This window comes from Centropristis striata, chromosome 7 (assembly GCF_030273125.1).
Source record: "Centropristis striata isolate RG_2023a ecotype Rhode Island chromosome 7, C.striata_1.0, whole genome shotgun sequence".
In the NCBI taxonomy this organism is placed as follows: domain Eukaryota; kingdom Metazoa; phylum Chordata; class Actinopteri; order Perciformes; family Serranidae; genus Centropristis; species Centropristis striata.
Window position 1 is genome coordinate 15,398,373 of NC_081523.1, and position 26,770 is coordinate 15,425,142.

A 26,770-nucleotide genomic window follows, 5' to 3' on the forward strand; every position below is an offset into this window, starting at 1 on the left:
AGAGAGAGAGAGAGAGAGAGAGAGAGTTCAAAACACAAAGAGAGTTTTGCAAAGACTCTTAGAGCTAGACATCTAGGAAAGATCCCTCTGTTGCATGGTCTTGTCATTATCAAAAAGCAGTGAGAGTGGGAGGTTGTGGAGCTCTTCTCATCTTTGTGCATGCTGTGTCGGAGCCAGTGATGAGAGGGTCCCAACAACACTCAAGCTTTCTCTACACCCTCCACCTCAACCTCTCTGAGTTACACTCACTGCTCTGATTGGGATTATTGTTTTTTCATCATGCTGAAGATGCCTGTGAAGGATTGAAGGACGAATCTGCAAGGAGGATTAACTTTGAAACTTTTTCCCCCGAAACTTTTTCTTTGTTGAAGTTGGTTTTATGATACTTTCTGCAGCTGGAATAATGCCTTTGTGTTGGAGTAGAAGCTCCTGGTTTCCAGTGGTGTTTGGCGCTGTGCTGGTTGTTCTTACTGCTGGAAATGCCGGGCCGAACCAGGACAGGAGGCAGGCTGGGTCGTCCTCATGCTTTGGAGGCTTTGATCTCTACTTTGTTTTGGATAAGTGAGTAACATGACACACATGACCTGGTTCATTTAAGATGGGATGGATGAATGGGTCAATTTCTGTTGACAATTGAAAGCCATTTATGTTAAAATCTATGAGGATAAATAACAATAAATTATTATCCTGCATTGTATTTATGCCCATTGGCCGAGCTTAACTTTGCTTTATGCATCATCATGAAAGCACACCAATGCATACAATACATGTATCTAGCCCTTGTGCTTCTCCCGTCAGGGTCAGCCAAAATGTTTTTAGGATTTCATCCCCATTCCTGTTATCATTACGTCTCCTGCTGTCATGTCATGCAGGAAAATGGATGGATACAGTAATAATGCATTGCCCCCGATAGGACTCGATCTGCATTTCAGCTTGGCATGTGTTTACAGATGGGAATGATTAGTGGTGTGTTATGCATTCCCTTATTCATCATTCAGCAGCAGGCTGCGCAGATTGTAGCTGACTGTTGTGTTTGGTGTTCATCGTCATTAACATAACATTTACCACGTGGTCAGTTTTTAATCCAGAATTGCTTGTCAGAAAGTACATTGTTATATATCTTCTTGGAGTTCTTTTAGTCTGTGTATCTCAAGTAGGCCACAGGATGTTAGTCCTCCCTGCAAAGCTGCTTGATTTAGAGACAGTTTCCATGTTTATCTAACCTGGTTTTTAGCTATCTCTGTGTTTCCATTCAGCCGTGCATCATGGGCACCTGATCAAAACTACCATGCAGAACTTTTACATTTTGATAACATTTTCATAAGGCTTTTATGATATGCTTCTTGTTACAGTTATCTGGGGGTTGGGGGTGGTATACATGATGTTGTATTTGTAAGTAAAACATCAATTTTCATGCTCTACAAATTTAGCTAAACAGGAAATGAGTAACCTCATCAACAACGTCAGTCAAGTGAAAACAAGTTAAGGTTCCGAAAAAGGGTCAATGAGCAGTGTTTACCTGAGTTTTCTCGACTGGGACTCAAAGATAAATGTGCACACAGCTCCTCTGGCACTGACTCACTGAAGCTGTTGCCTTTGGACTGTAACAGAGCGCTTACCTTTTGACATTTGTGTTTTGCAAACCTGGCTCTCCTACCACAAGGCACAATGTTTGCCAACTAGGTCAACAACAAATCTTTCTTCCAACCCATCATTTCTGTTATCTGGAAGATGGGATCTCCCTCTCTCTGTAGCTCTCCCACAACCAGAGTTAGAGTTGGATTTTCAAGTTGTCCTACATTAAATGTCAAGTGCCACCTCCAGACACATGACTGTGGGGAAATTAGACAGTTGTGCATAATAGATAGTGATTGTGAGCGTGAGCCTGTTTTAACGACAGATTTATATTACATGTCTGACCTGACAGCCTTTATTGCAGGGCTATAATTTATTACATTAGCTTTTTATTGTCCTTTTTTCCAAGTGGGATCTTAGCTCGCTCCGCTACCTTTTAGCTGTGATGTACTCCACCTGCCTTCACTGTCCTCTTACTGTATCTGCCTGATCCCTCTCCTCTCCTCTCCTCTCCTCTCCTCTCCTCTCCTCTCCTCTCCTCTCCTCTCCTCTCCTCTCCTCTCCTCTCTGCACTGCCCTTTCTCCATTACATCCAGATGTTCCAGTGTTTCAGCCTGTTGGCTGGGCTGTTTGTGCTGGGACTTGTGTCATGGTAACAATGGAAAAATAGGTGTTTTGAGAAATGTTTCAGGGGGGTGTGGGGTTATGAAAACACACTTTAAATGAAAGACATAAGCATCAACATTTTCAAATGGTCATTAACCAGATACAAATGTATGATGATATCTACAGAAAAAAAAGATAATTAGATTAGAAGATACATACCGAGAAGCTCCTCTCCTCCTAAGTATTTCTTTCCTAACAACAGCAGAACAGGATACAGAGGATTTTGTGGCCGTTGCTACACACTCCAGTAAAAACATCAAGTAAAAATGTGAATAGCACTGGGTCAGTTTGGAGTTCATTAAAAAAAAGGAGTGCAAGACGATTATGAGCCACACTGACCTAGTTGTGATCACAGAGCTGGTTGCATGAAGGCTTAATGACGGTACATTAATCTGACTAAAATAACACTGGTTTAATTGCAGGTGCATTATAAAGATGTTAACAGTAATTTGAGTAGCACGACATCATTGCTATACGCCTCAGAGTAAACCAGCTCTGCCTTTACTCATGCAGAACTATTCTGCAGGCTTTTTCTGTTCTCCTCTTACCATTAGATGTCTAAACCGTGGATGGATTACTGACCTACGGGACACAGGGGCCCAAGGGGTCAGGGGGCGATGAAATGCAAAATTACAAAGTGAGACATAAAACTACTTTGAAGACATGCTTAACTACTACAAAGAGATATAAAACTACTAAAAATGATGCTTAATGACTGTAAAGAGTTGAAAAACTACTAAGAGACACAAAATAATTACAAAGAGACACAATATGACCACAAAGCTACAACAAAGGGACAGCAAATGACTAGAAATAGATGAAAAATGATTACAAAATGACCACAAGGAGAAAAGAAAGTGACTACAATTGGACAAAAAAAGACAAAAAGAGAAGCAAAACTACTTCAAGTGGACACAAAATGAATATAAAGAAACACAGAATGACCACAAGGAGACACAGAACGACTATGGAGACGCAAAAATAACACAAAACACCCTCAAAGAGATGCAAAACGTCCACAAAGAGATGCAAAAAAACTACAGACATGCAAAATAACTACAAAGAGACACAACACAACTACAAAAATATACAAAATAACTTCAAAGAGACACAGAATGCCTACAAAGAGACTCAAAACAACTTCAAAAGAGACCTGTGTCTCTTTTAGTCTGGGGGTCTTGCTCCTGTGAAAGAGCCTTTTTAAATGTTTGTGTCCAGGTGCCTATTGTCTCATACTCCATCCACAGTCCAATGTTAAGGTGACAACACTCGAACAGTAGTATAGAGGAGAGGTCATGCAGCTTAAAGTGACAGCAGTGGTTGAAAACGATCATCCTGACATTAACTTTTTCTCTTCTCAGGTCTGGGAGTGTGCAGAATCACTGGACAGAAATCTACAACTTTGTTGAACACCTAGCTCATAAATTCATAAGGTAAAAAACACATGTTGATTAAGTGTCTGTGGGAAAACATGTAACAATAAATGATCCTTGATCTAACAGAGTATATTTTTCTCATCTCCTTCCCACAGCCCACAGTTGCGGATGTCCTTCATTGTGTTCTCCACTGAGGGAAGGATCTTAATGAGCCTGACAGAAGACAGGTGGGTGCAGATCCCCCCAAAACTGAATTTAATCCTTTACTTTTTTTATCATGCAGCTGAGAGGAATGAGTGATATGCCAGATTTGGACACAGGCCACACAGTTATGATCCCTCTGAATGTTTATGACCAAGAAGATTCCAGACAGATACTTTCTCTCACTGTGATCTGTCTGTACTGAATTGGTCTGCACGACTACTTCATCATGTGGTTTTCAACACATTGTGGGCAGTTTATGTGTCTAATCTTTCTTCAGCAGAGTGTCACAAAATATTTTCAATCCTTCCCTTATATCTTATTCTACAAAGGGCTCATTTCCTGTCTATCTGCGTGACCGTTTCTCGAGCCAAAACAAACCAATACTGTTTCAATAATTCATCTGTTACACATTGCTGGTATTTTCTGTCCTTCTGGAAACTATTATTCAGTTACCACGCCTTGCAGTGTCTGTTTGTAGTCAAAATATATGCTCACAAATGAATCTGACAAAATAAATATTTTCAATTAGATTAGATTATCAACAATGCAGATTACCTCGTCTTCTGTGTATCTGCTCAGGGAACGCATTCGTAAAGGTCTGGAGGAGCTGCAGCGGGTTCTTCCTGGGGGAGACACTTTCATGCATGAGGGCATCCTGAGGGTGAGTCCAACTCCCAGCTGGCATCTGCTTTATCTCTGCACTGGCTCCAGAACAAACATCACACACTCCAGAGAGCTAAATGGCTGTTAGAGCATAGAGTTACATTATGTACTGCATGCTACCAGATAGAAAGTCTACTGTTTGAAATCAGCTCTTCTTTTTTCACAGGCCAGTGAGCAGATTTACTATGGAAACACTGAAGGTGTGTTACTTTTCTTTACTTTGATAACCATTGATTTTGAGATATATTTGGTCAATTTTGTCTATTTCTGTGGGCATTTAGTCAGTGGCTCCAAAGTGGGACACCCAAGGGGGGTCATAAGATGTATTTTAGGGGTTGTGAGATGATTAAAAAGTTAGGGAAAGGAACTATAACATTGTTTCTGCTGTGTAAAATCAGAAAAAGGCTGGCATTTTAGAAGGTTTCAGGCCTTCAAAGTATTTGAATTAAACCACCTGATTACAGCTCAAAGTTAAATATTAAAGGGATTGTTCAGTGTTTTTTTAAGTAGGGTTTTATGAGGTACTTATCTATAATCAACAAATTACCAACAGTAGATCACAGCCAGCACACTTCTAGTTTTGAGAACCATGCAGGATTACCGGCATGAAAACCAAGTAGTGTACTGCTGTCAGTAGGGGCAGCAAAAAAAATAATATCAGCCACCAAAAAAAAAAAAAGATTATTAGTTTAAGTTTACACTATATTTAGATGATGTCATACGGCACTTTCTGAGAGGGAGCCCTTGTCATGCTTTGTTCAAAGCCACCAGACTCCTTTGACATAAATAGTAATTTAACCTCACAGAACATGAGCTGCTGCTTCCTCAATCAGGTGGGCTTCTTGGGGTATTGTGTGACTTTCATGAATCAGAACTAACTCTTTTAAAACACTGAAGTCACACAAAACACAAACCAAATAACTGATCAAGTTACAACAGACCTGCAACTCCTGTGTTCTGCGTGGTAATATTACTGTTTTTGTCAAAGGAGTCTGGTTGCTTTACCTCGTACAACCTCACTGCAATAAATCTGAACTATCCCCTTACTCTTGACAGAAGGGCTTAGAGTTGCCTTTATATAACTGTCAAACGATAAAACAGGTGGGATCCACTGTGTTAAGTGACAATTTGGAATTGCTCCTTGACTTAGAATTGTGTTTGTGAATGAGTGTGTTAATTTCTGAATAGGACGCCTAAAGGGATGTAACTTATAACTGTGCGATTTAGATGCTATCACGAAAGCGATTAGACTTTGCATTTCAACAAAATGCCAGTAATCTTAATAATGCTGCATGCCTATTTGCAATGCAGGGTGAGATAAGAGTGTGAAATTGCAGGAGGGGTGACTCAATTCTTTGCATCTGCAGGTTATCGCACTGCCAGTGTTATCATAGCTCTCACAGATGGAGAGCTGCACGAGGATCTTTTCTACTACGCTGAGAGAGAGGTGAGTGCGATAAAGGCAAGATTAAATGGGTCACGCAAATTATAACCAGATTACAAACCACAATGTGGTTATAATTTGGGTCTCACACAAACCATAACCAGATTACAACCACATGTGACTGAGCATGTGATGGGCCAGATCAAACACTGACACCCATACATCACCACTTTGATCCTCTAACTTTAGTCTAGAAAAACGGGGTCAGGGTGTCAGTCAGATTTATAAACGTGAGCAGTCGTTTTTCTCACATCTGCACTGGGATCTAAGGATTTATTTGCTCTTCAGACCTTTCAGGTAAAGGTGTGTGACACATGTTGACAGCAGTAATGAAGTGGGGCTCATGTTTCCAGTAGCTGGAAATGTTCCACCTGACGGCTGTCTGAGATCGTAGGTTGTCATTTAGCGTCAGCACCAAAAGCCTCATCCATTAATAGCCCTAATTGAAGTATTTGGCTTGTGTGCTCTGTTTTGGAAACAGACATCTGTGTGGCATTTCTATTATCACATGACATCTGAATAATATTGTTTACCAGGAAAATGCTGTTGCTCAACCTCTTATAAAATCTAGACAAACAGAGGACTTTTAAAATAATGTTTTGGATGATGTTGTGCAATGCAGAGGTGTAATTAAACCCAGGTGCTGAGCTTCTTCCTGTTTTTGCTGTGATTCTGTGCATACTTGACAGGCCAACCGATCCCGAAGTCTGGGTGCCTCTGTTTACTGCGTGGGGGTGAAGGACTTCAACGAGACACAGGTGTGTGTGTGTGTGTGTGTGTGTGTGTGTGTGTGTGTGTGTGTGTTTTTCACTCAGTTTTAGTCAGTACCTTAATGTGTCTTGACGTCTTAGCTTCAGGGGGTGAAAAGGAAAGCAAAAGTGTAATGTTGAAGCTTTGTAAATCAAACTTTTAGTTTGAAAACCAGTGTTTCTGAGAAGTAATGAAGTGCTTTACATTAAATAAGGCACAGTTCACGCCAATTTAAAAACATTGTGCCTCTTATATTAGTCAAAACTATTTATAAACCATCAAACACATAGCAAATGAGCCTTCAATGTTCAAACAAGGACATTAGATGTACATAAAACGTCTCTAAACAATTTATACAGCATTATCCACACATTTGGTTCCTAAAGATTACACTGTGAATCAAGAAGCCTTTATTTTCTCCTTCATGTAACATGAAAATTGTTTTAGTGTGTCTTCTAAAATAAGGAAATTAGGCTACACTGTTGATTGTGTTCATACGAGAGACCCCTGCAATCAATTATGCTGCAAGCCAAACTAATTCTATGTATTAGATGAAAAAGTGTGCAGTTGTCACTTGTGATTGTGATGACTTGTTTCCTCTCCAGCTGGCTAAGATTGCTGATAGTAAGGACCATGTCTTCCCTGTAAATGATGGATTTGAGGCCTTGCAGGGGGTCATCGACTCGGTGAGTACATCAGTTCTTATACGTTCCAACAGCATGTGTGTTCAGTATATGATTAATAGTACCATGAGGACAGATAAACAGTCAAAATATAATTGTTTTCGAGGTCTTCCGGAAGTCATCTTGCTTTAATATACTCAATTTAATCTCTATCATCACTTCTACATTAATCCATCAACAAGCTGCTCAAATAACAAACAGGAAATAAGACAAAACAGGTTTAAAGCACTAGAAGTTCTTCTATCCGTGGAGCCCGGCCAGGGACAGACTTCCAGGAAAAACCTGCTGCGACCATGACTTTCCTGCTTTTGATCATGACGGCTGATGTCTGGCCAAACACGATCAAAGCCTGTCCTGTATCTCTGAGACCCACCTCATTGGTGTTGACTTAAGTTCTTGTGTTTACTAGCTGGAGAAAAGCAGTTTGTTGTGAAGGGCTGCTGTCACTGGGTTACGAGGTTTGTTGAGCAGAGTTAAAGGTCAGGCAGCTGACTGTCATCTGGAGCAGATTAACAGCAAAGTCAAAGCTGTTGCTTCTCATTCATGTGAGCGGGGCAGTGGGTCATGAATCTTTGTCTTCAGGGTTTCTGTTCCTGGAGAACAAAAATGAGAACATTTGGAAACTTCATGACCCGGTGCCAAGAGGTTAATTAATAGGCACATAAAAGTCATACAGGCACTCTGACTAGAACCAGTCATTCAGTTTAGAGGAGTATAATCCGATAATAACAAACTGTTATCCTCAAATGTTAATGAAGCTGCAAGGAGAGGAAATTCTTAGAAGTCTTGCTCCAACCTCTGAGAATTTCTGGCTGGCTTCTGAAAATGTTTATCCTCCTCCTCTCCTCAGATCCTGAAGAAGTCCTGTATCGAGATCCTGGCAGCAGAGCCTTCAAGTATCTGTGCAGGAGGTGAGACAACAAACATTTACCTCCTGTTGATCCTCATCAGGCCACTTAATGAATTCAATCAGACAGTAGTGACACTATGTGATTTAACCCTTATTTACATTGGCCTTGTTTTTCTTGTAGAACATTAACAAGGAAGTAATCCTTCCTTTAATCACAAATTGGGTTTGCACATTTAGTGAATGTGGCAAATAAAGAAATAAAACTAGGGTGTGATCTACAGGGAAGCCAAAGGGAGCTTGGATCGTCTTATAAGATATTAGCTCCACTCAAAACGATTTGTGAACATTTTGAGGCAGTCTCTAAAATATTAATAACATGCATTTTTACCATGCATTTCCATTTTTTTCTGTATATTTATCATCACAGATGATACATGAAATTAAGCCAATATTGATGTATGATTCATGCATGAGGGTGATTCGTCACTATTTAATATTTAAAAAGGTATCATGCATGATATTCTTGTAATTATTGAGCTAATCTGGTATGTGATGGGTAACTTTAACCGTTGTTGATGAGGACTTTGTTGTTGCTGAGACTGTCACAACATGACGAGAAGTTTGGGTGTTACTCAAAGCACAAATCAAGCTTACGGTAAATGTATTTTTAATTCTTGAGGTAAGGTTTTGTTTCTCCTCTCCTCACTCAGAGACCTTCCAAGTGGTGGTGAGAGGAAACGGATTTCTTCATGCCCGTAACGTTGATAAAGTCCTGTGCAGCTTTCGCATCAACGACACCCTCACGAAGAGTGAGTAAAACATTACTGGACGTCTCATTAGTGTTGAAACAATACTCTGATTCACTGTTTCATCACACAGTGAGTGTTTTAACTGAGAACACACTGACTCAAAGCTGATCACTCAGGTCATTTACAATAAAATCAGCTAGAATAAACACACTAGTGTGCAGGCCATTGTAAAAATCCATCTAAATTACACTCAACTGGGCTTCCCAAAAGTCAAACACCAAGTCCGCTGCACAGCTGGAACCCTCGGTGATCAAACAAACAGCTGGTGTTACTGGTCTTATGTTTTTTTGTTGCTTTAAACAACGTATTGTGTAATTTTACGGCCTGGAAAGAAACCAGAAACAAGAGATAAAGGAGAACAAGTACCACACACGAGGCAGAAGGAGGAAAAGGCCTCATACGGTTTCCACACAGTCGTTTACTGGTGGTTTACTGTAATGGTTTTCAAAACCACTTCCTAGAAGGCATGCCACAGTAGCTGCAGGAGGTGCTGGTCTAATTACAAAGCAAGATATCCACCAGCACTGAGCTGCAAACAAAATGTCTGCTCCTGTGAGGGAGAAGTGGTAAATAGATGCAAAGTTTTTGTTCTCTTATTTTTTTCTTTTTTTGTTCTCTCATTGCAGGTGTGTGTAGCATCTCACTTTCGAGACAGAAAAAAATAGTACTCCTCTTTACACACAAGTGAGCTGAATACCAAGTCTGTTGCATTAGCTCCGCCTACTCTCCCTGGTAGACAAACGACTGCTTGGTGACAGAAAAACGTCACTAACTGTGTGCTGTAATTTTTCCTCAGAAATGTCGCCACAGACACAGAGTTTGTAATACAATAAAAAACAAATAATTGAATGCAAGACTATTCATCAGTAGGCCGCCCACCCATCGACTGGAAGTTAACGAAATACGTGCAGACAAAGCCATAAACAAAACCCATTATTTCTCCTTTCACAAGGAGAAAGAGGAGTCAATAACTAACAACTGTTCAACTAATGAGGCTTAGCAACTGAGGTGGGTAAAGCTAACATTAGCACTGTAGTGTCTCGATAATGCCTCCAATGGTTTCACATTGTAATTGCACATAAAGAGAAATGCACACATGCATGCACATACAAAATAACTAAATAACACATTGTTTTGTTAATAAACTGTGTTACTTAAACTTTTTTTAAATCAGATTCCAATTTATCTTTAATTTAATTTAGTAGCACATGTAGGCTAATCCTTGGACTAAAGATTAGCGCGGAGGCCTGATTGTGTTGCCTCACTCTGTGATAGGTGGTGACTCAACAGACATTTATTTAAATGAAACATGTCAAGATTATTACTTTAATCTCAGGCATGTTGGTGCACGTCCATGTCTTTATCAGTCAACTCAGTCATACACTGATAGAGGAAAGTCAGGGAAATTCCTGCTGTCAGCTCTTTTTGCTTCTATCCAAGTGGTCTGTTTTGGAGTTTAGTATCATTTTTGCATGATGGTTAACCATATTTTCTGCTTTCTCTTGTTTATAATGTATTTAGTATGCATGATAGCACACATGCAGTACTTATTAGCTACCCAGTGGGACTGTTTTCTTCTCTTCAGTGGTTGTTACTTTGGTGCTGCCATCAAAATTTAGCACACGCATTTAAATGCAATTTTTGTAACAAAGCAAAGTCCTCTCGGTGTCACTAAAACGTTAACAATTCCTCAGAATCATAATTGTTTCTGCGTGATACAACATCCAACTTCCTGCAGACAAACAGCGGACATGGAAACAATTTGAGTAAAATTATCTCCTTATGTGAATCCCATTATACTTGTATACTTCTCCTCCAGATACATTCACATCTCTCGATTGTTTACACACAATCCTCTGGAAATTGTTTACTTTGCATCAGGGGTAAACTTTAAATGAAAATATTTAGGCCAGGGCTAGTTTGCCTGGAGATGTGATTGGCTATAAGGAAAGCCATTTCTCTTCTCTCTAATACATCTTTACGTGCCCAGGCTGACTCCCCCGCTCCAGCCCTCTGCATACTTTGCAAATATGGTGCAATGGTAAAAAGGAAAGCAGCAATATGTACCTGCATGTGGTGAACAGATGAACTAATACTTGAGTTTGTGTCTCCAGGAAAAAGTAGCAGCAAATACAGTGAGGCGGGCTGGGATTTGGCAGGTCCCGTCCTGAGCTGTCCATTGTTTAGGTGACAGATGTTGCCATGGACAATATTGAATAATGGGAATAATGGGAGACAAGATTTTAAATAAATATAAAGGGGATGATTGATATCACTCCCATATCTGTATGCTGAAAATAAATCTACAGCCAGCAGCTGGTTAGCTTAGCTTGGCACAAAGACTGGAACAGGGGGAAACAGCTAGCTTAGCTCCCAACAAAGCTAATCATCTGCCTACCAGCACTTTTAAAGCTATTGAAATGTAAAACAGTCATTTTTGGGTTTTACTTGCTTTTGGTCATCTAAAAAAGAAAGAAATTTAAGAAATATCAAACCTGTTAAACCATCATTTGCTGCACGATTGTTTAGTACTCTGCTAATCTGAATAGGGATAAAATAGCCTACTTCAGTCATGCAGCTCTTCTTGACTCTAATGATAGAGCCGTATGGATTCAATTCTTAATAGTGAAACAAGACATTCTGTAGGGTTGTGACGCTCAAGAAAAAGGTATCGACTTATTTACAGACGTCTCTTTCCCAATGCAGGTCTATGCAAAAAGTACTTTGTTGGCCCCATTGGATCAAACCCAGAAGTTGAAATTCCACAGTTTGGCCAATATGTCAAACTGGCTTCAAAGCCTGGTGTTTGGGTGGAAGCCAGTGGTGGAAAAAGTATTCAGATCACTTACTGAAGTAAAAGTACTAATACTGCACTGCAAAATGACTCACTACAATTAAAAGTCCTCCATTCAAAACGTATTTAAGTAAAAGTACAAAAGTATCAGCATCAACATATACTTAAAGTATCAAAAGTAAAAGAACTTTTTATGCAGAAAGGCCCCACTCATATTGCCACAAAATGTAGACGGGTAGAAGTATAAAGTTATATCAAATGGAAATACTCAAAATTGCACTTAAGGACAGTATTTGAGTAAATGTACTTCTTCCTATATAGGTGGACCTTGTCATTCTTTATACTTCGTATCTTCACTTCTGCCTTGGCTTTTGCCATAATTACCATGGCCAGTAGAGGGCCCCGCCAACAATAAACATACACAATAAACTAATATGGGGTCTTTATAGGGTAAAACGTGCTCCATATTTTGTAACCTTGGAACAGTGCCAGACAAGATGTTTTCAGTCTTTATGCTAAGCTGAGATAACCATCTCCGGGCTGTAGCTTCATATTAACAGTGGAATCAATCTTCTCATTCCGATCTGGGGAAGAAAGCAAATAAGTCAAACAGTTGGACTGTTTTTTCATAGTTGACTTCGCCAACAGTCAGTCACAGTCCCGTCCTGTCCTAGTCTCTCAGAGATTGTATATCTTCCATCATATTCAGCAGTAATTCCAATTCACTTCATGGTTAAAGTTGAACTCCGGGCAATTGTCATGACGTTTCTCAAGGCTTGGGGAGAAAAAAGTCAAATAAAACACCATGACATGGACTCTGGAAGCTTGCCAGCATTTTTATCCTTGAGGGATTTAAACAGTGGAAATCAGCAGAATCAGCTCCCACCAGCTCTTTAAAGGACTTTGCAGTAATTTGTCATTCAAAATACTTTTTTGTCATGCTTTAATAGCGTGAGGCCATTCAGAGTGCAGAGATGAACTCGGAGCGGGATCATATTTGGCCCAGTTTGTATTGAGCTGTTTTTGGCAGCGTTGCTGAATGCCCCTCCCCTCCGTCCTGCATGGTGTTTCGAGAGAAGAGCAGTCGTGACCCATGCGGCTGCTTGTGTTGATTTCCTCAGTTATGGGGTATGCTCTCCCCCTGCCAGGATAAACAGACAGGCTTGGGCGACGATGCTTGTTGGAGGAGCTCATTCTGAAAAGCCAGCTGGATAAGGAGAGGAGCTAGATTTGCCTGAAAAACAAAAGCTGTGGTGATGTTTCTGAGAGTCATACAGATGTCTTCAGACAGTAGACAACAAAGCATTTGTGTTGAAGGAACTCCCCCCTCACACAGTTTGTTAATGGAATTATAGTGAAAGATGTGACATCATTAAGTTCTGTTAATATGTGTATACTTATTGAGTTACAGTTAAGTCATGTGGCATTATGCAGTCAATTAACTAATACTGTAAACAGGCTTAACTATGACATAATCTGAAAGGTGATTCGGGTCATTATTTGTGGGTAAAACTGGCAGCTGGCAAGGTTTTGTGTATAAAGCATGATTCATGCACAGAGAAGTCAGAATGGCCCAATACAAAGTTAGAAAAACTCAATTTAAAATTAAAACAATACAGAGATAAATCTCTGAAGTTGGAATAAAATATTGTTTACCTCTTTCCATTAAATGATTGTGACGATGTCATTTATTATTGACAGATGAAGTATAGTATGTATATCTTCTCAAAACTTTATTAATCAGTCTCTTCCAAACATATCACAATGAAACTGAGATCACAAATAACAGAGGATTGTGTCTGAAAGCAAAATTATTCCAACTTTATGGGAAACAGTGTATATAGAAATGAGAAAAGTGTACTCACAAGTGCATATCTCCACCAGGCGCTGATGCTCTCCTCGATCCTTCATGACCCCCTTTTTTCTTTTTCCCTAGTGGTGAAGCCTTTGGTTGTGGAAGATACGTATCTTCTCTGCCCCGCACCAGTACTTCAGGATGAGGGGATGTAAGTTTCTGTAATGTATTGAAACAAATGTGAGATTTGATGTGACACCATCCTCTGATAACTTAGACATTTTTCTTTGTCTTTTCCAGGGCAGCAAACCTTTATGTCAGCATGAACGAAGGTCTCAGTTTCATCTCCAGTTCGGTCACCATCACCACAGTTGGCTGTGTGAGTACTAAAAGAGCTATTGAGATCCTTAGATAGAAGTAAAAGTACTAAAACTACACTGTAAAAGTCCTTCATTCAAACCTTACTTAATTAAAAAGTCTGTCAGTATCTTAAGCAAAGTGTATTTAAACCATCAAAAGTAAGATCATCTATGTGTGTATTTCACCCTTTTTGTACCGAGATCTGGAAAAAAATGACTTTTTTTTTGTGTGTGGTTCTGCTCGCAGCCAATTAAAGCAAGCATTCAGTTAAATGTGATGTGTGATTGGCCCAGTACCACAGCAGCTACAACTGCTACAGTCTGTGGTGTGGTGAGCATCAAATGAAGTGCTCCGTAAGTAACTGTATCACTGGTATCATCATTTTTAAATGATACTTGGCCCTAGTGAGGACAATATAATGTACCAGCATTTAGCTTCAGAACTGTTTTCTTTTGGGTCCAAAAAGCTAGCACAAACAATAGAGAACAAACAAGTGAAACCAATACAAACAGTGCAATAAAAAACTGCTGATTGAAGCACTTCAGCATCAGCTGAATCACAGTCTGTAAGAAGTGATTCCATGGAAGATAAATTCAAAAGAGCCCCTTTCCCAAAAAAATCATTAAGCTCGGAGGAGAGGTTTACATTGTTTTAGTCCTCTCCACATTCAGAGAGTCTGTGTTGACGTGTCTGTCTCTGTCACAGTCTGATGGGACCATCCTGGCCATAGCTCTCCTCATCCTGATGCTGCTTCTGGTCTTGGCTCTCCTCTGGTGGTTCTGGCCTCTCTGCTGCACTGTGGTGAGTTTTCTTAAACATGCACACACACTGCTGTACAGATAGCTTCTGGTCTATCCTTCTCAAGTTTTAGGTGGCTTCAAACACTTTTGGAATGCAGTGATATTGCGTTCAGACAATAAGACAGAGAGAAATGTATTTTCCAGGTCTGTTCTGTCTGGCTAACGCCCCCTAAGGCATCTTATTAACCTAAACAACATTCCCCTGGTGAGAAGGTCAGGGTCAATAAAGGGTGTACGGCCCTTCAGAGTCCCTGCAGCTGAATTTAGGCCACAGCCAGAAGAGGTCAAGGCCACCGGGTGAATGTGTGTTTAAGTAATTTTGCTGCTGTTGAGATAATTTGTGTTGTCAGAGGTTACAGCAGGTGACCTCTGAGTCTCACCTCTCAATACTTCCTCAGTATATTCACTGGAAGAGCTAAAGTCATGGACTGAACATGAAACGTGAAAGTGTCAGGGGCCACCTTGGCCTTCACCTTTAAAATGTCTCTCAAAGAGACACGTACAAACCAGGAAGATACTCAAACTGACCATGAAGAGAGATAAAATGACTACAAAGAGACAAAAAACAACCACAAAGAGATGCAAAACAGCCGCAAAGAGACACACAATAACTATTAAATCAGCAAAACAACCACAAAGAGATGCATGGAACAGCTACAAAGAGACTCAAAATGACTACAAAGAGACACAAAACAACAGTAAAAAGTGGCCAAACAACTCTTATGTCTCTGTGTCTTGCTCCTATGTAGGAGAGGCAGTGGGGTCTTTTGCATGTCTGTGCCTAGGGTCTAATTGCCTTATAATCTGGCCTAAACTGGTAACATATTTTTCCATCAGTGTAGGAGCTAAATAATTAGAATTTCCAGCTCAAATGAGCTGTTTTGGGTTGGTATGTGTGTTGCTATGAGAGTTTTAGAAGCAAGATAACTCACGAAAAAACACCTAAAAGTTTCATGAAAAGTTAATCTGCTCAAGATACAGTAAAAAGAGGAAATGCGCCTGGAAAAAAGCATGCCTGTGCCAATATTTAGGCAGTGGACCACCTGCCAGCATAACAAAATGTCAGCAAACTCTCTTGTAATCAGCCACTCATTGTCAGAATCTGTATTTCTCCTTTCAAATGAAGAGCGCAGTGTCTCTTCACAGTCCAGTCCAATGTTTCCAGCGCTGGAAACAGGAACGTTCACAACTGCCAGAGGGAGATGTCAGCTTTTACAACATGGCTGTCCCTCCTTTTACTTTTTTTTCCTGTTCTTGTCCAGTTAGTCGCAAATTCAAGTCCGTGCAGTGAGTCTGTTTAGGAAAGCGATGCGAGGGTTACCATGGGGAACGGTTTTGTGTTCCAGGATTTGGAGAAGCATGGAGGAAAATCACAAATAAGAATCAGAATCACTTTATTTGCCAAGTGCATTTAAAGTAGAAGAAACTGTCTTTATTACACTGGTGAAAAAACACACGGACAGCTCATGTGGTGGCAAGAAAAGACACAAAGGGATATAGACTTAACTGCTCGTGCTTAAAATACATTCTATATGTGCACTTATGCAGTAGCTGTATAACATACTCAAAAAGTAAAAATGCTACACAATTGCATGAATAACAAGGATTCCTACAGGATGCAAGATCACTGAATATAGTATTTATAAGCCTGTTGCTCTTCCTTTCCCCTAATCAACAGCCTCAGGCCAAAAAATCTGGCTAGCAGATTTCTAGGTCAGTGCATTGCTCTTGTAAAGTAGTAGAGAATTAAAGGGAAAAAATGGGTCCTCAGCCATGTGTTATTGTGTAACCATCTTGTTGCACACTAAAGACACATTGCTGAGACATGCAGATTATATGAAAATCATTTTTGTTACATGTGTTTGTGACTTTCGTTGTCTTCCGACACAAAACAACACTTCCCTCCTTCTCTTCTCCTCTCATGCAATCCTTTTTTTCCCACTCCACAGATCATCCATGAGCCCCCGCCACCAGCTGTGGAGGAGAGCTCGGTAGGAGTTGCACCGTTTCCACTCGATCTGTTTCTTATGGTTCCAAAGAAAAGCTTGTTATTTAAGATTCAGACAGCTGCCAGTGTTTAGGTTGTGTAATTGTTCCGTTTATTCAGACATTTCTAACCTCAATGACCATGCAGCGTCACTCATTCGCTTGTTGGCATAAAAGTCTGATTTCACTCATTTAGTAATTCATCCAATGTGAGTTAACGCCCTCTTAGAATAACAATGAAATCCTGACTGTTACTGTTTTTTTTCTACTCTCTTTTTGTGCTCAAGACTCAAACATGTTTTCCAAATCACTTCCTCTTTTCGAACCTTCATGGAATATTTAGTGAAATGAAACCGACTAATAACATTATTTCACATGAATTTAATAAACAAATTCATGTTATTAGAAGAAACCAAATTTACAATGCAATAACATCAAGCTAACATGCAACTGTGGGACACGTCAGGCTACATTTATTTGCACCAATTAAACTGAAATTAGGTTAAACTGGCAAATTTATTCCAAAAACAGACGCCAGTGACAACCATGGCTTCACAGACAACTTTCGGCTTTCATTATGGTTTCCTCTGTCTGACATCCTGGTAGATTATGAGTCAGACGGGGTGTATTAAAGAGCTAAAACATAACATGTTTTGCCAGTGGGCTTTGTAATTTCCTCTGATCTAACAACCAGCACAGAGGGGGCAAATATAAGAGCTGGGTTTGGAGTGGGGAGTGCAGACAGAAAGGCAATTACTTGTGACCAGAGAGGGCATTTATACAAGGCAGCTCCTAGATGACCATTTGGTATACAGTATATACAGCATTTACATTCATTATATTACATTCAGCAATGCAACATCTTTTCATGAAGGGGTTCATATAAATTGTTACAAAAATGTATGTAATTTATGTTTTTATGAAGTTTTATGCACCAAAACTACTTGGTTAATGTGAGGGAAAAAAGAACAGGGTTCGAGTTAGAATAACTACATTATAACTACTGACTTTTCACCCTTTTATCCTTTATTTAGCATGGAAGGTCCCATTGAGGTACAAGCTCTCTTCTCCCAAGCAGTCAAGAGGGCAGCACAATCAGTTTCACATTTTAAAACACATACAATATATAAAAGCAACATGAGAGAGACAGAAAAAGAGGACAGGAATACAGGCCTTACAGATGATATCCATAGCACGTTCCACCTCAGTCAAGGATTATGTGAAACAGCAACAAGTTTCCTTCAGGGCAGCTTGTAAAAATCCTTTAAAAGTATTCCAAAAAAAGGGAGTACTTCTACGGAAATGATATCTTGCAGCTCATTCAATGCCCAGGGTGCATAAAAAGGGAAAGCAGTTTCACCAAGCTCTGAGCGCATCCTGGGGCAGTTAAAATAATCTGATTTGTGGCGCTTGTGCTGTAGTTGCTTGAATCTAAGAATAAAAGGCAAGAAATATAGGTACATGGTTTACATAACAATATCTTGGCAATAAATAGTCACATGCATTTTCCCCTCTGTTGCAGAGAGGACTATTGTAAAGATTCATATAAAAAAAAAAAAAACACAGTAAATGCCTGAGCTTGCAGCGTATTGTGCAAAACCCTGGTTTTTAAGTAGGGATGAAGTTGCATGCATGTAAATCACATCACCATAATCCAACACAATGAAAAATGAGCTTTTCACAATTTTCTCTCTGGCCTCAAATGGAAAGAACTTTTATTTTGATAGAATAAAAAAGGCTGAGATAGATTTCTACTGAGACACCCTGAGTTCTTTCAGATAGACTGTTCTTAAAAGTTAGTTAGTAAAACGGCCAATAAGAGATGAAGATAAGGCTCAAAGTTTTGTGGGAAAGCTACAAATTCTAGTGCATTACTTATCGTAGGAATACATGTAAACTGTTCATGAGAATAGCCGGACTGGTGAATGTTCGATTTACCCTTTTATTGTCTTGCATTGTAGCTAATTGTAGCTAGCTATTATTACAATCGGGCCTACCTTCTGTCCCTCTCCCATAGGATGATGAAGACTTTGAAGCCCCTAAGAAGAAATGGCCGACCGTAGATGCCTCCTACTACGGAGGAAGAGGAGTTGGGGGAATCAAAAGGATGGAGGTGAGATCAAGTATCAAGTTATCCAAACCAATCTGATGTGTTAATTAAGAAGGATGAAGGCCTTAAAAAGCAGCCTATACTGAGATGTTACAGGTTTACGCATTGGGGTAATTGTAATGACATCTCTAATTAAAAACTTTTGATTGCTTTAAGACAAAACTTACAGAAAGCTCAAATAACTCTAGCTGCAATGAAGCATCTCATTTATGAATTTCTAGCCGGAAGAAGTCATAATTATGAACTCCCGAATCTGTTAAAGATAGTGAGTGGCTCTGTCATACATCTCTGACTTTGGATACTTTCCGTTTTCAGGTCCGCTGGGGTGAGAAAGGCTCCACCGAAGAAGGAGCAAAGCTGGAAAAGGCAAAAAATGCCAAAGTGAAGATGCCTGAACAGGAGTATGTGACAGCCCCCATGCGGGTTCTCAACAACGGCATGCACAAACCCCCTGGGCCACGCAAGTGGTACTCACCCATCAAGGTACTTTGATGTGAAACACAATGGGGATGTGTTCGGTCTGCAGAGGCTCTGTCGAGTCTCATTGTTGACAACAGCTAAAAATGGCTGAAACATATAGAGATAATGAGTTTCAACTGCTCAACATACAAAATAATACATGGCGGAGAACTAATAAGTCATTTGTTTTAAAAGACATTTCATTTATTAAAGCATTCCTGATTATTTAATAGCCCTGCTGGGACAAATGTCTTTTTCAGCTGTTAGCATGTGTACTGCATGAAGAACAGCTGTAACAAATTAGTCCATGTTAATCTGGCTGAGGATATGTAAGTACTTGCATTATTAAAATGCCCTAGTGAAAGTAGTATGAGATGTGTTAAGGTAATAATGCTTAGGTGACTACTGGCACACAGTCCGTTCCTCCAGGGCCAGCATGGGGTTAAAGGAGTCACTCTGAAGCCTGCAGTCAGCGGGGGATAGTTAATAGAAACCAGACTCCTGTTGGACTGACCTCCAGGGAGCAGAGCTGCACAGCCAGCAGTTTTGTGAGGAAAAACAGCTGCATTTTCTGCCCTTATCCTCAAAGTATTTGCTGTGTTTAAAAACGATGAGGAATCAGTTTAACAATGGACTGAAACCGTTTCAGTTTGTCACTGTGAAGTGGCTGTAGGAAATGAATGGTACTGATCATTTCACTGCAGTTAGGTGCACAGTTTAGAATTGGGTTTTTTTTGAGTGATCAGGAGAGGAAAAAAGGGATGATATCCATGACTGTATTAAAGAAGAACAGGATGTAGTCACAGTGAAGTCACCTACTGGCTTGTAGACAATAGATTTCTAGTCTTGAGTTGGCATTTTGGTCATTTTTTCACTGACTTTTGTGAAATTGGATTTCTTTTGCAGCCAGTGGAGTCGGCCCCTGCTGGCCATTAGAAAGAATGCAGGTTTAGGCATTTCCCCATTGGCTTCACTTTTCAGACGTGGAAGTTGTTGGATGAATCCTGATCTTTAGATAATTATAATTGTTTTAAAGTCTGATTCCTTCCCTGTTTCCACAGAGCAAACTGGATGCATTGTGGGTACTTTTGAGAAAAGGCTACGATCGTGTGTCTGTAATGAGACCTCATCCGGGTGACAAGGTAAGAATAACTCGAAAGCTGCACAAGTGGGGCATGAGACCATTAATCATCCTGTGTTTTACTAACTGATGTAAGGTCTTGGCTGTGCATCAGCATTTGGCAAAGGAGGAGATTCTTTTGCATCTGAATTTGTATCGTATGAGAAAATGGGCCAGCTGTGAGCAATGAAGTGTGCACAGCAGAGAGGCTCATGGGAAAACTTGCGGTGAGTTGGGATTTAGACTGCAGCGTCTGGCTGCAGTGCTCGGCAACGTAAAGGCGTCTGGAGAAGTCATTATAAAACGCCCAATGTAATTCCTCAAAGGCCAGCTGTAGTGGGGGGATAACAGCGCAATGACCTCTGCTGTTGGCAGCTGACATGTAGTCTGAGACTGTGGGATCTACAAGTGTCGAAAAAACAAGTTTGAGGGAAGTCTGTATATGATAATCCCTCACCCACAAGAGTTTATGTAATATTCATCTTTCCCTGAGTAAGAAATCAAAGAGCAGCTACTACATTCAAAGACAATACTTCACTGTATTTTGCAAAATTTGTTTTTGGTGAATTTATAGTACACCAAGACTGCTTCAGTATATATATATATATATATATATATATATATATATATATAGCGTATATAGCGTGGGAAAGAGCCTGTGCTGTATAGGGTGGCAGACTGCTGTTTTGACACTCAAGACTTTGAAGAATATATAGCTGAGGTTTCAACTAAAAGAAGCACAGAGAGGGAACAACTGGGGCCCAGTTTACTGGAGTAACGTGATTTATTTAAAATTTGTAATAAAGATACCAACTACAGGCTGATAGAGAATGTGGATCACATTATGCAATGAATGTAGTAAACATTCCCATCGAATGTAATAGTCAAGGATGTATTATAAGAAATGGATACCGGACCCAAAAAATGGGTCCGGTATCCATTTCTTATGTAGGTTTAACCAATATAAAACCTTTATAGATCAAAAACTCATAATTTACCTTGTTTGCAGTTTGAGGTGTTTGGTCAACAGTTTTTCACAGACGGCTTTTGTCGTGGTCGTCTATTTTTGTTGTAAAACCGCAAGTAGAAACTGGGAAAAATTGGCTGCAAGGCCGAGCAGCAGCAGTGAAGAGATGACAACAGCTCAGATGCAAAAGACCCAGATGAGGCTTTTTCAGGAGTTTTTTTTAAAAGAAACAGGCATTAAAATGGAGCATCTCAGACAGTCAGTGAACACAGGTATATTCAGACAGACAGTATGAGATAAACAAACTATTGTTTTTAACTTTAAAGCATGTAAACTTGTTCAGCAGAAACATGAAAAATACAATTGTGAACCTGAAAATAAGCATAATAGCTCCTCTTTAATTTTATAATCTAATCTAATCAGTGTGGTATGCGTTGGCAGCCACAGTAATTAGATTCACATAATTTGTACTAAACTGGCTACAGTGAGCAAATATATTCAGATTCTGGTACGATACCAAAAAGTTGTTACATTACGTAAAATAATGGTTTGGCTATGACTTAAGCTTTGGCTTTTATAGATTGGCAAATAAACATGGGTTCATTAGATTAATCAGCCAACATGGCCAGTTATCTTGCTTTCAGAAAGCATGCAGTGCAGACACAGGAAAAAAATGGATGCACTGATACTCTAATATTATCAGTTTATGGAGAGGAGCACAGGAAGCTCCGCCTGAGGCCTACTGGAAACTAATCAGCCTTGTAGCTGAACCTATTTTTTACGGTGGACCAGCTCACCTTACTACACTCACAGTCACACAATTATATTCAGAGGCTCACATCCCCCTAGTACAGTAAGTAGAGCGAACACACACCGCTCTGTAATTAGAAGTGTACGAGTGAGTCCTCCACACTATAAAGCTCTTCATTAGTGGACTGGAAAAACAGCTCGGCTTTAGTATCCTTGATGATTTGCAGTAAACAAGCTTGTTCTGGTTGCAATTAGGAGTCTCTTGTCAAAGCCTTGCTTTTATAACTTCCCCTAAATGAATGCAGCAGTGGGAGGGAGGAGGCCAAGTCAGGTTCCTGTAACGTGTCATATATTTCTGAGCCTCTAAAGAGTCAGGATAAAAAAACTCAACATAGACACCTTCATGTATTTTTCTGTCACACATTTTCAAATGTTTACATTATGTGTAACTATGATAGAGTTCAGCAGTCCAAGAGATGTTAAGATCCATGATTTTCCCTGTCCCTCAGGCACTAAAGGTATATAAAAAAAATCGAATTAGAGTTTATTTTTCTATCCTCGCTGTATATATGTATGTGACATTTTGGCTTGTTTCGTCTTAGGGGTCATTTTGCCTCGCTCGGTAAATGAGAGGCACAGAGCAGTGCTGTCATCCCTTATCAGCCCACTGCAACTCCCTGATCCCCTCAGTGCAGCTGCTCCAGGGGTGTAGCTCGTTTCTGGAATACAATCGTCTCTCTAGCATGACCTCACTTTGGTTCGGACAGCGGGAGAGTGATGGCAGGCTATTTTGTCAAGCTCAGTAGAGCAATTGGACATAACTAAATTTCTAACTGATTGAGAATTACAGCCATTATCGAGGTTTGTTGACATTAAAACACAGCCATGTAGAGTGTGTATGAACAATAGGAATGGCTTCTTTAAGTGGAAGACCCAGTACCATCTGCTGTAGTCATCAGTCCATACGGATTGTAACAGAAAGCAGCAAGGGACATTTTTATATCTTAGACTAATTCAGCTGTCAAAGAAGGAAATCTGTGCGTTTTGTCAAAGAAATTAGATTTATAAAAGCATAGTTTTTCAAGCAAGGATGTCATTTACCAGGCTCCAGACTATGAAACTGATATTTTTAACAAAGAGGCATAATGAAAAGCAACTATAGCAGTTAAATCACATTATCATTATGTACAGTTGTCACAATGTGAATGACAAATTAGATTGTAAGTCCTACGGAACATTTTAGGAAACCTTTGACTTTAGAGTGCTGAGCTACAAGGCTAAATTCAAGGTTTTATTGTCTGCTTTTTTATTTGAGTGTGAATTTTATTCACTCGAAAATCCCCACAATGGAATCAAAAAGTAGAACCCATGGTATGTACACTACTTTCTGCAAACAATCACACAATGCACAACATTAAAAGATATTTGTTATGTTCTCTTCCACCGGGTCTGTTGACATTTGTGAAGATGATGGATTATGGTGAGGGAAACTCCCTCCCGAGTTGACTCCCATCTCTTGCCTTAAATGTTTTCAGAAACATATTTTAGTGTAGGCTACTGTTTAGTTGTAATACGAGGAAGTTGGTGATCTTGCTGCCATGTTGAAAACAGTCAAGACCAAATCAAGCACCACCCACAGACTGAAGCAAACCGTTATGTCTTTGGCTCCAGCACATCTTTCCGTTTGTTTGCTGGATTTGGTGTATATGCATCATAAGTGACTGAAGGAGCAAATAAAACATTGGCTTCCAGTGGCTAACCAAATTTGCATCTTCATAGTTAAAGATCAATTTCATCTTCACTTTTCTTGAAGTTCTTCTTGAAATTCAGTTTTGGGGAACTTTAACCTGCAACCTCAACCACTACATTTAATAGAAGTGTGGGTGGTTGATCTCACTTGGCACACAAACTCTGGACCAGTCAGTCACAGCTCTAGACATACATGGACACACCCATCTCAATATATATTCGTTCATTCATTCATTCATTCATTATCCTGAACCGGTTAACTGCAGTCGGGTCACAGGGTGCTGGAGCCGACCCCAACAGACATTGGGCGAGAGGCGGGGTACACCCTGGACAGGTCGCTAGACTATCACAGGGCTGACACATAGAGACAGACAATTATGCTCTCATTCACACCTACGGGCAATTTAGAGTCACCAATCAAACCTAAGTGCATGTTTTTGGACTGTGGGAGGAAGCCGGAGAACCCGGTGAGAACCCACACTGACACGGGGAGAACATGCAAACTCCACACAGAAGAGCCGCAGGCTGGAGTCAAGCAGGCGACCCTCTTGCTGTGAGGCAAGAGTGCTAACCACTACATCACCATGTAGCCCTATCTCAAAATATATGCTTAATAAAAATGTTATATGTTATGAGGAAAATGGAAACATTTCCTAAAGTTTCATTGTCTTCTAAAACTGCTCTGTTTTCACATTTCAGGGCAGATGCATGAACTTCACCCGGACAAAGTCTCCCTCTCCTCACTACCCACACTACACCCACCATCCCTCTCCCATCTACAACCCTCCCAGCAGGTGTCCCCCTGCGCCACAAGGCACCCTGCCTCCAATCCCAAACAGCCCTCCATCATCACCAACGTTCTCCACCTCCACCCTTCCACTGCTGCCCCCAACACCTCCTCCCACCTTCACCACTCCCTCCCCTCCCATCACGCCTCCCCCTTACACGCCACCTCCCAACCGGGTTCTTCCTCCGGCGGCCCTGCACATACCTGACCCACCAGAGCTCCCACCCACCCCTCCACCCCCCTCCTCCCCCACTGGTTCCCTGCCTCCTCTTCCTGCAGGGCGAGCCCCTCCACCTGCCCGCCCACCGCCTCGCCCTGGCCTGTAGAGCTCTGGCGACAGGAGAGTTTAAAATGATTTAAAAAGGCAACTCAGAGTCCCACCAACAATCAGCACATGACCATCCTTGATTGTACCTGCGAGGACCTGCGAGTGCCTCGAGCCATGTTCAGTGGCTTGTGGTCTTTTTGCCTTGTGAAGTGGAGCGGTGAGGACTTGTTTTCAGCTATTTGTCTACAGTGACTTTTGTACACATTTAGCCCAACAGTGCAATTGCTGATGCTTGAATTACACAGACATTCCCTACAAATGAGGTCATGTATGCCGGCTCAAAAACATTTGCCTCCATCGTCCTCAGAGCTGCTGCAAACCCAGTTGTCCCCTCAATGCGCACGCAAGACAAAGACAAGACAAAAAAAAAGACAAAATCCTGACAAAGCAGAGGAACAACAGCTTGTACTAATGCCTCTGTACAAGGAGCAAAGTTGTGTATACAAAATGATCATGACCCTTAAAATATGTGCCTGTGTAACATATCCTGATAAGAGATAAAAGACTCTTGTTGCAAATGTTCCAAAACTACAGATTTAGGATGATTTAGAAGGATCTGAAATCCCTGTTTTTGTACTCTTGAATGTTGAGCAATTGCATGCAATAATGTTTGAGTTGTTTCTTTTTTATAACATTTCTACCTTGTTTTATACAACATAAATGCATTTTTGTATTTGTATTTTTTGTCATTTTTCTATTCTTGAGGTTAGAAAAGTAAACATTGCTGATAAACACATGTAAAGTAATCGTATTGAAACAGCAGTGCACCGTATTTGAACTTTTAACTTCTGACTTCTGTGCCATATTAAACCAGCCTAATGTGAGTCACAGCTGGCCTACTTTTTGTGCAAGTCAGAGTAAATAATGAATTGGGATTTAGACACTAGATTAGACCTGTTACTATAACTGACCTGACCAAGATGACTGCAATCACTGCATATGTTCCGTCCATCAGTATGTGGACAAAAATATGTCAGAGTCAGGGAAAAGCTTTGCACATCGTCTTGCTCATCCACCCACAGCTTCTAACAAACAGGTTTTTATGTAAATAATCATTTAGTGTGTGTGAGTGTGTGCGTGTGTCTGTATGTGTGTGTGTGTGTCAAAAAGAAAGATACTTGTCTGCTATACTATATGTATTTGTGACATTTAACTTAAACAAAATTATCTGGCTTCTTTTTTGCACAAGGTGATTTTGATTCACCAAACATTTTAGAAGCATGCCGTTTAATGGTTCACACAAAGTTCAGTGCAGATTAAATTGAAGGTTAGTATGAAGCTGTGCTTTGATGGTGATCAGAGGAGTCTCAGCAGAATGCAGCGCAGATTGTAAGCTCATCTTCGGCAATCAGGAAATGTCGTATATTTGGCAAAACTAAGAAGGCCACATGTAACTTTCCACCGACACAGTACAGTATGTAGACACCTTTGTTTGTTTCATTCCAAATGAAAGTAAATAATTGAAATGTACTAAATTGGACTCTTTGTCTTTCTGTGTTTTCCTTCAAATACAATTACTGACCTGTAAACTACTGTGATTTACTTCCTGACAGTGAAAACAGCCACTTTGTTTTCTAAGCTTTCATCAAAAGCCAGTAAAGAATTTAATGGGTTTACAGCGCTCCTCGTTTTCCAAACTCTACAGAAGGTCTCCCACATGCCATTAATTGTATAATATGTAAAGATCCAACGATAGTTTACCTTTTTATTCTTCTTACCTTTTATTTAACAGTAAGTTAGATAAC

The 26,770-nt window shown here is 40.2% G+C and overlaps 1 protein-coding gene across 1 annotated transcript; it reads left to right on the plus strand.

Annotated features, from left to right (window-relative positions):
- Window positions 1–71: 71 nt before the first annotated feature.
- LOC131975278 (anthrax toxin receptor 1-like) lies at window positions 72–25,849 on the plus strand. Its single transcript, XM_059337901.1, has 18 exons — window positions 72–561; window positions 3,603–3,674; window positions 3,773–3,844; window positions 4,401–4,482; window positions 4,651–4,684; window positions 5,852–5,931; window positions 6,618–6,686; window positions 7,284–7,364; window positions 8,212–8,272; window positions 8,922–9,020; window positions 13,751–13,820; window positions 13,910–13,988; window positions 14,675–14,770; window positions 16,719–16,760; window positions 18,773–18,868; window positions 19,181–19,348; window positions 20,386–20,466; window positions 24,610–25,849. Exons 1-18 carry the CDS (start codon window positions 380–382, stop codon window positions 25,021–25,023), a joined length of 1,878 nt encoding a protein of 625 aa, XP_059193884.1. The 5' UTR covers window positions 72–379; the 3' UTR covers window positions 25,024–25,849.
- The last annotated feature ends 921 nt before the right edge of the window (window positions 25,850–26,770 follow it).

Excerpts from the sequence above, each read along its gene's own strand:
- LOC131975278 (XM_059337901.1), top strand. The coding sequence starts at position 380 with ATGATACTTTCTGCAGCTGGAATAATGCCTTTGTGTTGGAGTAGAAGC. Across the intron at positions 7,365-8,211 it reads TGCAGGGGGTCATCGACTCG|ATCCTGAAGAAGTCCTGTAT; the intron begins GTGAGTACATCA and ends TCCTCTCCTCAG. Across the intron at positions 19,349-20,385 it reads AGTGGTACTCACCCATCAAG|AGCAAACTGGATGCATTGTG; the intron begins GTACTTTGATGT and ends CTGTTTCCACAG.